At 39.2% G+C, this 15,276-nt stretch overlaps 2 protein-coding genes across 10 annotated transcripts in view; both read left to right on the top strand.

Annotated features, from left to right (window-relative positions):
• LOC139740142 (voltage-dependent calcium channel type A subunit alpha-1-like) overlaps positions 1 to 15,276 on the top strand; it is a 280,936-nt gene that overhangs the window by 252,603 nt on the left and 13,057 nt on the right. For all 9 annotated transcript variants that reach the window (XM_071650722.1, XM_071650727.1, XM_071650721.1 and 6 more), the window contains one exon: positions 14,100 to 14,180. In XM_071650722.1, the coding sequence (XP_071506823.1) occupies positions 14,100 to 14,180 (81 nt within the window). The remainder of the gene's footprint in view (positions 1 to 14,099; positions 14,181 to 15,276) is intronic.
• On the top strand, positions 6,589 to 7,715 carry LOC139740143 (uncharacterized). Its single transcript, XM_071650732.1, has one exon. It carries the CDS (start codon positions 6,874 to 6,876, stop codon positions 7,213 to 7,215), a length of 342 nt encoding a protein of 113 aa, XP_071506833.1. The 5' UTR covers positions 6,589 to 6,873; the 3' UTR covers positions 7,216 to 7,715.

Genomic DNA, 15,276 nt, shown 5'->3' with positions numbered 1-15,276 from the left:
TCATTACAAACATACACCACACAGTTTTTAGAAGCCAAGTAGCCCCCCATATAAGTCATATATGGACCTTTTATCCTTCACTTCACAGCAAAGAACATTTTTACTGCAAGCATATAGTCACAGAAGAAATTTGAACTTTTAAAAACTGTGCTCATGTTGAGTCATTGAAATACTCAGCTCAGTTTTCTTTTTCTCATCACACAGTTTGAAAGGACTCTTGATTAAGCCTCACTCTTTCTCAGCAATGTTATTATGCGATTTCAAAGGTTTTCTTTCAATTGGTAGATCCACTCAGCTTTTAGATTATTTCCAGCACCAGCAGGGGTGCAAATCTTACACCAGTTCTCATACCCCCCCCACCCCCCACACACACCCACACTTCCTTTTGAAGACATGAGCAACATTCGCACATTGTGTGTACCCGCTAGAAAGAAGGTGTGTCCTATCCATTTATCAGCTGATGTCTTTACCATCTGCACTAGGCTGCTGGAACAGGGGGGAAAGTCAAATTTCCGTCACATGTAGTTGATTTGGACAGACGCACGTTTCGTGGAATAATGCGCACCGCCTGTTGATATTGTCTGCGTCATAAAGGGTCCATAACATGGGGAGATGATGTGTTGGGAAGGTTGGCATAGCTAGGAATGTATTCAGGAATCCCCGTAACACTTTGGAAAAAAACGCTCCTGCACAACAGGCTCTTGGAAGCAGCCTGATATAGAAAAATTGTCAAGCATTAGCGACTTCTTTTGATCAACCTGCTAGTCTATGCATAGGATTCATACTGTAGTCATGGAGCTACTCTATTGTACATGTCGGGACTGACAGTTTTCTTTCATTATTTCAAAATTTTGTTATAGCCAAACAGTAAAATATACAAAGATATGTAGATGATGATTTTTGGGGCATGAATTTTCACTCTGTTGTAACAAGAATTTAGTTGTGACCAGGTTCGTTAAAATGGAAGTGCACTGTATTCTAGTATTATAAAGGCTGTATTAATCTAGAACAACCAAAGTATCTCTCAATCCATACCCATTAAATCCTCATACTGAAAGTCAGGACACAGATGAAAATTAAGGCTGTTGCCTTCATTCACATATCATGGGGGGGGGGGGGGTCATAAAACACCCAACCCACCCCCTTGCTTCTTGAAATACTATCTTAGATGATGTGTTAGAGCCAATATCAAAGTAAACTTATTCTGAAAACACCCATTTTAGCTTGACTCCCCCATTAAGTACATTGGGTATTGAGAAATTCCTCCAAGATATCCAGAGTTCGAGTTTCTTGCTTCATTATCAAGTGCCGATGAAATGTGAGGTGAACAGTTTTCGGAAAAGGTTTGAGGCAAAAGCGTGATTTATCTCTAACCGCTTTAGTTAGAATTTGACTTTGATTTAGGGGGTCAGAGCTTGCCCAATTTTCGACATCGATTCCCTAGATGCCCTCCCCCATCCCTCAGTCTCTTGTCTAATGCTTGGAGGTTGCTGTCTTGTCAGTCATGATGAGATATCCTTGTTATCTTATCCGCCATTATCTTTGACGAGCCAAAGTGACACAAGGGCAGACAGGGCTTCTCCCAGACTTTCAAGTCTCCCGTCTCTCTCTCCTCCCCCCCCCCCCCCCCCTCTCTTGTCCCCCTTTATCTGATGGATACTGCTGCCTCCTTTGGCCATGAACAAACCTCCCAGTGTTTACAACCTTGGAGTGACCTCACACTTGGGACTATTGGAAGTGATCAGGGGGGGGGGGGGGGTGGGCAGGCAGGTGGTGGTGGTGGTGGTGGTGGTGGGGAGGGGGGGGGAGATCCAGGATGGTACAGGTAGTGGAGAGGGGCAGCATGGATGGAAGAAAACAAAGATTGAGAGCCAAGAACTAGAGGGATTCTCGAGCATGTATGAAAAGATGACTCTCTTTGGCTGCGCTGATGTTGTTGATTATCAGATGACTCAATTAAAATGAATTCTTTTGAATACTTCTTGACAGCCTTGTTGAAATGACATCTGACAATTATGGTGATTAAATGTGACCGTGCACCTCAAAGCGAACATAAAGTCGCACACACTGATTTTGCGTGAGGACTGAAAATAAGTGAAATGGGTCAACCTAGCCGAAATTGACTTTTTCATATTTTCTGAAAGAGCGGGTCTTCTTTTACATTATGCTAAAATTTGGTATCATAAAATGGACAGGAAAGTGTGTTTTTCAGCAGTTTATCTCGAACATTTTTGGTAGAATAGTGTGATTAGGTGTGTCTTTAGATTCCCTTTTTCATTTCTGAAAAACCTTGTCCACACTCTTCACTTTCAACTCTAATAACTTTTGAAAGGATAGCGCTACTGCTTTGAAAGTTGGCATTAATTATGGACAGAATGTGTTAATGAGGCATGCTTAATTTCAGTATAATCTGATAATCTCTTCATTGTTGTTACTCTGGTGGTTTACTTCCTGTTTATTGTCCCATTCATCGCACAGCCAGCACGGTTTGGTAAAGATTAAGCGCTTGAATAGACACTGTACTTCAAAGCCTCTTTTCTCGGTTCACACTTTTCCTGAGTTTGTGCTTTCTTTCCAATATTTAGATAGGTTTGGAGAGTCCATTTGAGTTGAGTTATACATCATTTTCAAGCTTAAAGTTTGCTCTTTAATAATATGGCCTTAACTAGAAATTCATGTCTGGCGACTTTTTGTTTGTTTTGAGGTGCATTGTCACATATTTGTCATGATGATACGTTTATAATATCTGATTGACAAAATTGCCCTTCATCGATGTAAATAAGCACCAATTATTCAAAGTTACAGTAATGGCCATAGTAGTGGTAGTCAAGTTTATCATTTCATTTTTTTTTTATAGTCACAGAATTCTATCACATTTGATTTTATGTGTACTGATCCCTGCAATAGGCTGGATGTACAGGGATTGAGAAACTTCACTGATTTTAGAGTGCAAATCTCCCAACCATTCTGGAATTTGGAGGAAAGAATCTTAATTTTGACCATCCTGCACTCTTGTTTCGTTATGATTTTCCTATTTTTCTTGAAAATTTTAACTACACACTCTTATAGGAAATGCTTTTCTTTCCTGTTTCTGAGCAAAATCGTTCCTATTTTTTTCAATTAGACAGGTTGGGAGGTCTGAGAGTGGATTTGTAAATCATCAGGTTTCAAGTATACATAAAAATGAAGAATTTACAGATTTCTCAGAATATCTATAATCTGAGCTTCCATGGAAATTTTCACAAGCATCTCCTGACATTGCAGGTTGAGTGACAATGTGGCATAAGATGGAGTGAGTCCTCTCTTATACCCCTTTCAGGTAATCGTGGATGCGGATAATAGGAGCAATAAGTCGTAAAATTTGATTACATGAACGGGAGAGGAGTAAAAAAGTGCGCATTATTTTGATGCTGCTATTATGCGCATTATTGCAGCATGAGAAGTTGAATCGAGAATACATGAACGCGTTTTACGACTTATGCGCACTAACATTCCACAGTTCGGTCAAAGGTCACTTGATTTCCTGCACAACCGCTGATTGCTGAGCTTGAGCGAGAGCTGTGCATACACGTGAGTATATATCACCGGAAACATTACGTCATTATAGAGGTGTGCGCAGTAACCATGACAAATACTCCCGTCTTTCGCACCGTTATATGAACGGGCGCTTGTAAAAGTAGTGCGCACTTCATGGGATATATGAACGCGATTTTGATTATTTCATCCGCATTATTTGGATGCGGATAATTGAACCGCGATTACCTGAAAGGGGTATTAGTTTGATGTCTGACCCATCCGATCTCATGCTCTGTCCACCAACTAGCTGTCCATCCCGTATGACCCCAGACTGGACTCCTGCTCTATAGACTGCCCCATCAATGTCTTGACTCCAGATTAATATGTTGTTATTGGAAGAGGGCGGTCATTCAAGGTATGGTGAGGACAATATTGATGCAATTTCCTCCCCCCCCCCCCACACACACACACGCACGCGCACACACATACACACACTACATATTGTAAGCAATGAGATGGTTGATGATGAAAGTTGGCAGGTGGCCATTGGAGATGTCACATGACACCATTCCTCATGGCCTCTACGCTCATGTGATTTGATGGCATCTCTTCTGTAGTCATAGCACCTCCTTTGAAAAATTTCCCAGAATTCCACAAGATCTTAAATTATAAAAGGTTGCTTCTAACACTAAAGAAGAAATTGCCAACTGTAAGTCAAAATTCGTTCTTGCTATTTGCTTAGACAAATTCAATCATAAATTGATAATTTCTTTGTTAACATTTGATTGATTGATTGATTGATTGATTGATTGATTGATTGATTGATTGATTGATTGATTGATTGATTGATTATTGATTGATTTGAATTTATTTCAAATTTGTGTTAAAACAAACACAACTGAGTTCAATGATTGTTACCATACAAAAGCATTTTGTCTTTATTAACGTACAAAATTAATTGAAACGTTTATTCTAATAACATATACATTTGCAACAAATGGTTAATAAATAGGCCTAGTAGTCATAAAAACCAAAGTAGGAAAAACTTTTATCAAAAGCACAGCTTGTACTACACAAGCCCCCAATCAATCATATTAGATATGTATCATGTCTTTAGGTTGCTGTAATATGAAATAACTATCTTTGTAAACTCCCTGTTCACTAGCTAATTGATTTCCTGTGGTCTTGCAGATGAAGGTCAAGACATCATAAAGACAGGTCATTGATAAAAAGATGTTGAGATGAAAAATGATAAGAATACGACACTACCACTCATTATGTAACCATAAACAAAGTGCTGCAGAATGACCAGTGGCTCCTTGATGGGGTATGAAATCTTTTATCGTAGGGTACAAGAATTTGTATTAGTCTTTGAAGGAGTGGGATAAGGTAGGGAAGAAACTTGCTGAATATTTTGTAATAAAAGTTCTATTCCTCCCCACCCTCAATCTCCATTTGCCATCGATAGCATTGACTGGGTTCATGTACTCCAGTGGCACGGAGAAAAAGGACCGCTTTGACAACCACACAGAATTGCTTGAGGCGTGTACACAAAGTTGACATAATTGTGTTGCCATTCGTGCGGGTTGTGTAAACACTGGGGCATTCACAGTATTGTTGGGATATTTTCCATGAAAACAGGATCATTTTGATTTTTGCAAATAGCAACACTGCTGAGAATGCATGACAGCTATGAATATCCTCCTTCAAATGATGGGAAGGGAGGGTAGTCCTTCCCACCCCCTTCGTCCCGGATTGTACGTAGTTTACGACACCCCTCAGTTGGTGTGTCTATCAATGCAGATTCTCCAAAAATCAATGAATTCATCCTTTTCCAGTGTCACAAAAACTTGTCATCTTATTCTTGTCCTTTGCTGTTGGACATGAAATAATGATAGAATAACAGCATTTCTACCAACTGATTCTACAAATTTGACAAATTGGAGGAATAAGTTCCAGAAATCTCTTGCATTCAGTCATATTGAAGAACCTTCTGGCTTTCATCATACATTTGAACTTGGATCTTATGCTAATGGAAGCAATCAGTCATGAATTCATGTTACCAGTGAGGTACACTTTGATCACAAAAGGGCTTGTGGCACAACTTGATAGGGTGATATGTGGTGGCAAACTTTCCCTGAAGAAAATGTACATGCAAGAAATGTTCAAACTGTATTCAAACTCTAACATTTGATTGATTGCCAAAGGAAACATTCAGGAATTCCTTCAACATCAGGAAATGGGTTATTTGCATCTGTTTCCCAGCCACAGCTAGAATGAACCATTTCGGATCAACTTCCACTATCAAGTTTGTTGGGGTTTTTTTGTTCGTTTGCTGGTTGGTTGGTTGGTTTTGTTTCTCCACAAAGAGTAGCAGTGGTGGTGAAGATGGTGATGATGTTCATGGTAATGATGTCGAGGAAGATGAGAAAGGGAATATGATAATTATGTACAGGATCTTGATAATGGTAAAGGCTAAGATGCGGGGATGATAATGATGGACGTAATGACGATGATGAAGGGCAGATGATGATAAGTATGGTAGTAAGGCAGGGTAGCTGCAATTAGATGGGAGAACCTCCCTCGCACTTCCCTGGTAGTAGTGCTAGCAGCGGTAGTGGTGATGATGATGATGATGGGATGGCAGTAATGATCATTGACAATTATCACACTGTGATACTGACATTGATGGTCTCCATGACAATGATGATGATGATGATGATGATAATGATGATGATGACGATGATGATGATGATGATGGGATGGCAGTAATGATCATTGACAATTATCATTATGATATTGGCATCGACGGTCTCCATGACAATGATGGTGATGCTGATGAGGATGATGAAGATGCTATCTATATTGAGCATATTATGATGCCCGAAATCTACCCTGCCAAATGTGAATATGAGGAATGAGAAATGGATGATGACTTGAGGATGATAGTTTTCAAAGGCAATAGTAGGAATGGTGGCAAAGATGATGATGACCGTGTTAGGGAGCAGGAAGAGGAAGTGTCAAAAGGTGGTGATTATCAGTGGTATCTTGGTAGTGGGTGTGGTTTAGTGTAGATGATGGTGATGATGATGATGACAATAGCATTAATCGTCTCATAGAGTTGCAGCCCTAGCCTGCCAAATCTCTTACCATCACTAGTGATTTGACGAATTCATGAAAATACAACTAAGCTTGATACAACTTGTTTCCATACCTTACTCCTACAGGAACGGCCAATGCACGAGGTAAAAACTTTTTTCTTCAATTTGCATCTTTTAACCATTTTGGGTAGTGTTTCAAAAATCATTTCAATGAATCTTTTGAATAACAAAAAAGTTATCATTCTTAACTCCCTGCATGCTGACCCTGCGGCCCTATCCCCCTCCCCCTATGATCACACCCCTGCAACATCATCAGACCCCAGTAGAGGACCCTGTGGAGGAACAGGACCAGTCCCATCCCAGCGAGGTGGACCTGGGCTTAGACCTGACGAGTCTGACCCGGTCCCCGACGCTGACTAGCATTTACGAGGAGGAGTACGACAATGCCTCCTATGAGCATGACGAGGGGGAAGTTGATTTGGGTGTGGAGGGCACGACGGCGCTCGAAGACGGCGCGGAAGAGTCTGAGGTTTGCATGAAGCGTGATGACTTAGAGTTCCAGCTTGCGGATTTTCTAACCATATGGTCGATTGATTGATTGATTGACTTTGCTGTGACTAACATGCACTCACGACACAGTAAAATGTGAGAGAATAGAAGAATTATCTTGATGCGTTATCATTTTTAATTTCCCTCTGTCAAATTTCAGACAGTCAAGATAGTTTTATTTGATAAAGTCACAGAACATTGAGGCCCCAACAGTGAGTTTGTACAACTTTCCAAAGTGTAAGCTTTTTCCAATAACAAATAATTTGTCCCATTTTATTCACAAAATCCTATCACATTAGTGGCAAAGAAGACTGGCCATTATGTATTTACAAGTATGCAGGTATTTGCCATGAAACTGAGATGCTGTCATGCATGCAGATTAGCATTCTTAGCACACAACAGGTTAAATGACAAATGCTATGGTAGCATGCTTCATAAAAAACATTAAATTCTGAATTTCTGAGGATTCATTAGCCAGAGAAAACTTGGCATCTCAGTCGGTAGTTACCTAGACTTTTTGCAGTGAATGTAGGGAGATTGTATGGCAGAAAGTGCAGTGGGTTTTTTTTTTTTTTTTTTTTTTTTTTTTTTTTTTTTTTGGTAACAGTGCTGTTTGCATCATGAGTGCTTGTGGTTTGTGTGAGAGTTTTCTTTGTGATTAACTCCTTGAGAGCCAGACAAACTGCAGTGCTTTGGAACATGTCTGTTTATATGGTAATGAATTGGAGTTCAGGTGTGAAAAGACTTAAGTGCTTGTTTTTTTTTCTTCCTGGTAGGTCACTTCAACATCTGTGTTCTGTTGATGGAATGTTTATATATCACCATGAATTCCTGTGTGTCACTGATACTAAGAAAGATTTACAGTCAAACAAAATTCTTTTAAAAGATTGTAATTTTACTGCCTTATATGCGCACATTCTTTTTTCAATAGCAGCCAGTATTCTTAAACATTGTCTTTCATCAAAATTCATAAATAATGGCAATAAAAGCTTGTCTAGACAATAACCGCACAAACAAAAGTTCATGGTGATTTTCAACAGGTAAAATTAATTTCCGCACACACAAAAAAAGACACAGTAATCACACTTACAAAATGAAGTGGTTTTTCCAAGAGAGTGAATGAGAATTTTTCATGCACTATGCTTTATATGGTAATGCACTTATCGTTACCACGGAAACTTGCCAATCGCCTTGACTGGGATGGCTGTCTCTGTTTCCGGCGACCCACACGTCTTTCCTGACAGAACGACGCATCTCTCAGTGATTACTGGTTTCCAGCGAGACTTGGACCGGTTTCACATGGAGTCAAGAAACGTATTTGCAACGCTGAATTACGATTACGATTAAATTTACAATTAGAATGAATGTTCATATGCATGGCCGAGGAAGGCTTTGCTAACTCTTGCGGAGGGGAGGTGGTATGGCTTATTCCAATTTCCCATCAATCACTCTTGGAGTGCAGTTTTTGTGCAGAAATGGTTGAAAGATGACCATACAATCTGCCCCCCCCCCCCCCAAAAAAAAAAAATGAAGTTTGGAGGTCAATCGGTACACACGACTGTTTCCTTCTGGAGAAACATCACGAGAAAATACCTCCGCACCATCCTTTGATTGAAGTATGATTTAATAACCCTCCGCAATTCCAGTTTGCATACACACGGTCAAAATGCATCACTTGAACTATGATTCCAGCAATGCATCACTAGAATCGTGATTCAAATTACGCTCCCTCGGTTCGTGTGAAAACGAGCTTTGTCTGCAATACATGTACTTGTGGACCGACGATGAAGCGGGAAGGCGTTGAGGAAGAGGATCATAGGTGGCCAGGAAGTTTGGGAGGTTTTTTGTGGCCAGAAAAATAAGGAAATGTCTCTTCCTCTTTCTGACTGGTTGTCTGTCTGTCTGTCTGTCTGTCTGTCTGTCTTTCTTTCTCTTTCTCTTCATCTATTATTTCTAGTCACCACCGTGGGATAATATTGCTGTATTTCCAGCTCTCCCCCTCTCTGTCTGTCTGTCTATCTCTCTCTCTCTCTCTCCATCTATTAATCTATATCTATTTATCTATCTCTCTCTCTCTCTCCTTTGCTGATATAGCAATATGAATATATATAAATATATATATATTTTATATATGTATATATTCCTTTTCTCTCTCTCTCCTTTTTCTCTTTGTTGTGGTTGTACAATGTGTGCAAGATGTGTGGGATGTGGACAAAGACAATGAATAAAAATGGTTTGATATTTGGGAAGTCCAAGTTTCCACCTATGTGTACTAGCCATAAGCAAATAAATGTACAATGTTTGTGTGTTTATTTTTGTTTTTGCATTTGCAAAGTGCTCAAAACTCAGACACAAACTCTTTCCTTTCTTTTTTTTCCACCTAGCTTTGTTTTTATTTCTTCTTTGTCTCACTGAGTGTCTTCATACATTTCTATTTTTTCTCCTGTGTCTATCTGATTTTGTCCATATTACTCTTTTTTTGGTACTATTATCCATCTTCATCTTCATTTTTATCTCTCACTTTACCATTGGAATTTGTTACTTTATATATTTAGTGATTATATAGTAATGATATATTGATATATATATATGTCTCTCTTTCTGTGTCTCTTTGTGCCTATCTCTATCTCTCTCCCTCTCTCTATCCATCAATCTGTGTATGTTTCCCTTTGTTTCTTGTGTTTATATGCCTACAATGTCTGAACTATCTGTTTCTCATGCTGTTTATATGTTTCAATCTCTTTTTCTCACTTGTATGCCTCTGTGCCCAACTCTCTCTCTTCCTCTTCCTCTTTATATCTCATTCCTTCTCTATCTCTCTCTCCCTCTTTCTTTCTATCTCTTTCTCAGTCTCTCTATCTCCGTCTCTCTCTATATGTCTCGCTGTTTGTAAGTCTGTCTCCCGCTGAGCTGGCCGGGCCAAGCTGGTTCTGAGGAAGTGATAAATGTCACGATTGCATGCAATCGCCCAGTGTAAGATAATAATCAGGTCGGTCGCTGCAACCTGTCCAGACATTGTGCAGCTTTCAGTCCGTATTGTCTGGACTGCGGATTGAACCTGACTCACGGGCTAGCAGAGTTCATTGAAAAGAAACTTGGTCTACAATTACTGGCGTGGGGTCACGTCTGAAATGAGGAAAATTTCCGGCCACTGCCCATTTCCCCTTCATCAATCTTTTTTTTTTTCAATTAATCCTTCACTTTATTTTATACCTATAATACAGATATATCTAGCAATAATTTTCATATCAATTTTTTGCAAGATGAAGCCACCATTATAAATCTCTTCACATACTTTCTCTTTTTCTCTCTGTGTTGTCTAGACTCTTACAAGCATTTTCATTTTGCCACTCCAGTAAGTTTGGTGAAATTTGGATATGAAGGAGTTGATCTTGATGGTAAATGCGACCCCCAAGTTGGAAATGAAACCATCTGCTAGTGAATGATCATGTTTTCATTACCCTTCAAAGAATAGGTGGCAATGGCTATCAACGATGAAAGGAATAAAAAAAAGATAAAAAAGTAGACAAAAACTGGAAGACATTCTAAAATTACTCAAAGAAGATAATAAAGTCACACACATCAATCGTGATTAAGCATAACTTTGAATTTGTTTTTCATTTTAGTGAAAGTGTCTTTCATGATATCATTTGGTTCATGTGAAAATGAATAATGTTTGTGACAAGAGTGTGTCTCACCACATAGAATCTAGGAAAGTGTTGCCATGGTGTTGTTGTTGTATTTTTAGGGGGGATGTGTTTTGGGCCAAATGGTTCCTATCTACAGGAAATCATTATTGGTGTCAAAAGTTTATGAAAACCTTCAATTGATCAAAACATTTGTTCCTGAAAGATTCATGTAAACACGATCATTTTTTTTCTCTCTCTCACTGGTGGAAGAACCTGCACAATGTCGTCAAATCCATCCTGTCAGAGAAAAAAAAAATCATCATTTCCTCATTTTTTTCCTCAACTCGGAAGACCACTTACCATCAGCCTTTCCATCAATTCAACCATTTGTTCTAATGCATCACTGAACAAAAACAGCATTTGCTCATTCTTTGGAATCTATGAAGTGTAAATCTCAAATATATGTACAGCATTTGGCAAACTCTATAGCGCTTTTTACACTTGCAAATTTTTGCTTAGTCCCGTGCCAAAGGTGGGGCTAAGGGTGGGGGGGGGGGGGCCTTAGCCCCACCATTGGTAGCTGACTTTCCTTAGCCCACCTTCTGTTTACACTTGTTTTTGCCAAAGTGGGCTAGCCCCACTGATAATCCCATACTATCTGGCCCTGCAAAAAAGCAGGGTTAGCACCGCAATTGCGGTGCCAAGCAAGCGAGTGTAAACAGAATGAAGAAATAATCCGGGGTTAAGTGACGGAGACGAAGCCCAAACCCCACAAAGTGCGGGACTAAGAAATTCAAGTGTAAAAAGGTCAATTTTCTCTTTAGCCCGGGGCAAGAGCTTAGTATGGGATTTATTGACGAGTGTAAAAAGCTGAAAAAAATTGGTACGGGATTAACGATAGTCCTGGGTCAGAGAGAGTACGGGGTTAAGAAACACAAGTGTAAAAAGGGCTATTAGGTCCTGAGATGCACTTCAGAAAAAGGCAATTCTCTTGCTGCTGTAGAATTGTCAGATACTCTTTGTGTTCAGTGTACATCCAGTTTGTAGGTTTTACCATTTAAACATCTTCATGTATTTATTTTCAACATGTAACATTCAAATAATTTTCATTGTTTTTATTGTAACAGCAAGTCTGTTTGTTTATGTCTGTCCGTCTGTCTGCCCATGTCTGTTCATATCTGTGTGTGTATGGTCTCCTTGACCATGTTAATGTTGCAATACTTTAAATGTTTATGAGGTTAATGTTTGCTGTGATGGATCCATGACATCTTTGTCAGCAAAAGTCTCAGAAATAGATGATTTAAAGAGGTTTATATTGACAAAAAAATGTCAATGAAAGATTAAAAAACCAATGCAAAACAACCAAACACTAAGAGAATGAGAGAAAGAGAGGGGGGGGGCAAACTAGAAAATATATCCTTACTACTGTATGCATCATTCCTTTTTTATTGATTATATTATTTGAGGGAATTTCACAAGGTCAAGTGATACTCCCAAGTTCAGCGACACGCCAAAATATTGCATCCCGTAACAAAAATGCACTGCACGTCATCTCCGGGATGGGAAATTGCCGACTTTACTTCTTGATAGAGAATATTCTTACCCCTTTTCTATTGCTGTAGTTCTCCATTGAAAATCTAACCACGAGCACATTTGTAAATATATGGCAGATGCAGCACCACATACTACTAGAATATATGTGTGTGTAATTCGAAAGTGAGGAAGATACAATTTAAAACACATCTGACTAACATCACTCCAGTTTGCTGTTGCACAAGCATGTGTGGTGTGCGCAAAACTGACATGCAGAAGTGATTGTGATTGTTTTCTGAGTTTTGGAACTTATTGAGCAGCTTTAGGATCCTATTCAAACATTTGATTGCATGAAGAAGTGACTGTAGTTGTTTTTGAATGCAGAATGATCCTTTGTCAGACTGCTTATACCTGAGAGGTATGGAAAGAAGCAATGTGTAGTAAAACCATGTAGGAAAAGTGAATTTTGTCAGTAATTGAAACATATGCAGGACAAATACGAAAGATCTTCTCCAAACGGGATTAAGTGGTTGAAGAAATCCAAAGGGGGCCAAAGGAGTTTACTTTGAGATGTATCTAGCATATTGCCTCGTCACTCAACATCTCCATCATCCTAATTGGTCGACTTAGGCTCAGAGTGACTTGCAGTCTATACACACCCCTTCAATACACCCCACACCCTACCCCACCCCACTCTTGATCCCCCCCCCCCCCAACCCAGTCTTAATGTTTGACCATCTCCATTAGGTCCCCTTCCCTTCCCCTTCTAACTTTCCCATTCCAACTCGCTGCCCATCCACTCTCCCCTATTCTGGAGAGGAAAAAATGTTGCCATGGCAACCGTGTCCTCTATCATCTCCACCCCCCTAGTTTCATTTCCTGCCCCGTCCGTAACCTCTATCTGTCTTGTCCAATCACCAGCCTCCATCTCGGTCTCCGTCCAGCTTTCCATGTCTACCCATCTCTGATCGTCCTATCTCCCCATACCCCCACCCCACACCACACCACCATGATTTGCACATCTTTTGTCCTTTAAATCTACCTTTTCACCAATATAAACCTCACGCAAATATAGAGGTCCTCGTGTTTGAGTTCACGCTTTTATGATTACACATTTGCAAATACACACACTTATGATACACATTTATGTCCATTTAGTAATATTATTTGAATGTTGCTTTAATTTACATAATATCAAGCATACAGTTTTTTTAATGTATTCTTTTAAAGAGCAGCATCTATTCAAAATCCTGCTTGCCCTCTTTGTTTTGTTTTTTCCTTTTTACTGTTTCTTATCCCCTTTTACTCATTTTATTTTCCTACTTTATTTTCTCTTCATTTTTCTTCTTTGTATTTTGTTTGTATTCTTATCATTTTTTGTTCCCAAGTTCTTTTCTACTTCAGTTTCACTTTTGCTTATCCTGATTTTTATCTTTGTGTTCTTCCCATTCATTTCAGTTACTGTATGCCTGAAGTATATGGGCATATATCTATGACTCCATATAACATTTCTAAACCCTTTTCCAAAAGTAAAAGATTCGAGCACACGTTAATCTTGAGATGCAACACATGCACTGAGGCAAGATGTGATTGCATCCTTTGTTTGTGCAATGCCTGGTTTAAAGGGAATCATTTGTATTAACATCATGCAACATGCAATCCCTGGTTTAAAGGGAATCATTTGTATTAACGTCGTGCAACGCAATCCCTGGTTTAAAGGGAATCATTTGTATTAACGTCATGCGACACTGTGTTTCTTAATTTGCTCCAGGCCATTGAGATGTCGGACATTCGGTACCGAGAGCGAGACGTGGAGAGAGGACGGGGAAGCTCGATGGATAGAAGAGATCGGGTAAGGATGGTCCGCCGGTGACAGTGGCTGTCGATCGTCAAACTTCCCAGAGATTGAGTACACTCCCCCCAAGTGTTATTGATTGCATTGTGTGGGTGTGGTGTGGTTTGTGTGTCACTTACCTGAAGATTTACTGACATCAGAGCCTCGCTCGTGTAGACTTTATAGCATATTATTTCAGAGGAACGCATGTCACCACCACTAAAATCATTTTGAATGAGTTCATTTCACATCCGTGACATCGCTACCAGTTGAAGTGAATGCTGAATGGTGTGTGTATGCGTGTGTTTTTCCTACTTTTAGAGTTGATTTACTCAAAGGACATTGTGACTGATTGCATGACACATCCATGAAGTCAAAATTTCCCTGGACACATTGAAGAAAGGCAAATGAGTGACATGAAAATACTACAAATGTTTGATGATGTCACAATGCTCCAGTCTTTTTTTTTGCACAGATGATCAATTTCAATGAACAGTAACCAAAGTTTTGTCAATATCTCCCCCCCAAAAAATAATGCAAGAATTGTCAATTTTTGTGTGTTTGAGACCATTCATGTCATATAATCCAAATATCTTGTATTTTACTGCATATGGTAATATTTATACTTTGTGTCATACTTTAACTTGCTTCATTCAAACTTGTCATTATGTATATTTTCTTTTGGTCCAACCCAGTGCTTAGATGCAATTTTTGCACAAATATCCCATCACTTTTCATATTTGTCATAAGACAGACTGATCACAAATGCTTTAAAAGAAAAAGAGGGCAGATCTTTTGCAAATGTTGACTTTGCCAAACGGAGATGCATGTTTGCAAATTTCAAAGGACAAGGAAAGATTAAAACAACTCATATCTTTTATCTTGACGAGTGCAACATGACTTTACACGTAGATGCTATTCCTTCGTTGATGCATCTCAAAATAAACTTTGTATTTAACCTCAGAGAGGCTGAACTTTTATTAAGTGTTTGTTTACATATCTGCCCGATGTCGCTAGATCATTCTCATGGAATGATCTCACCAGTGAATGTTTTTATTGACATTCTTTCTGCAAGCGTAATATAGTCATGTTATGATATTGGACACAGAAATGC

Source organism: Diadema antillarum, unplaced genomic scaffold, assembly GCF_040938485.1.
Source record: "Diadema antillarum isolate AM-2024a unplaced genomic scaffold, OU_Dant_1.0 seq00000837_RagTag, whole genome shotgun sequence".
Taxonomy (NCBI): domain Eukaryota; kingdom Metazoa; phylum Echinodermata; class Echinoidea; order Diadematoida; family Diadematidae; genus Diadema; species Diadema antillarum.
The sequence above is the reverse complement of the archived record's forward strand: the minus strand, read 5'-3'. Positions and strand labels throughout refer to the sequence as shown.

Coding starts and splice junctions, on each gene's coding strand:
- LOC139740143 (XM_071650732.1), top strand. CDS start 6,874: ATGCTGACCCTGCGGCCCTATCCCCCTCCCCCTATGATCACACCCCTG.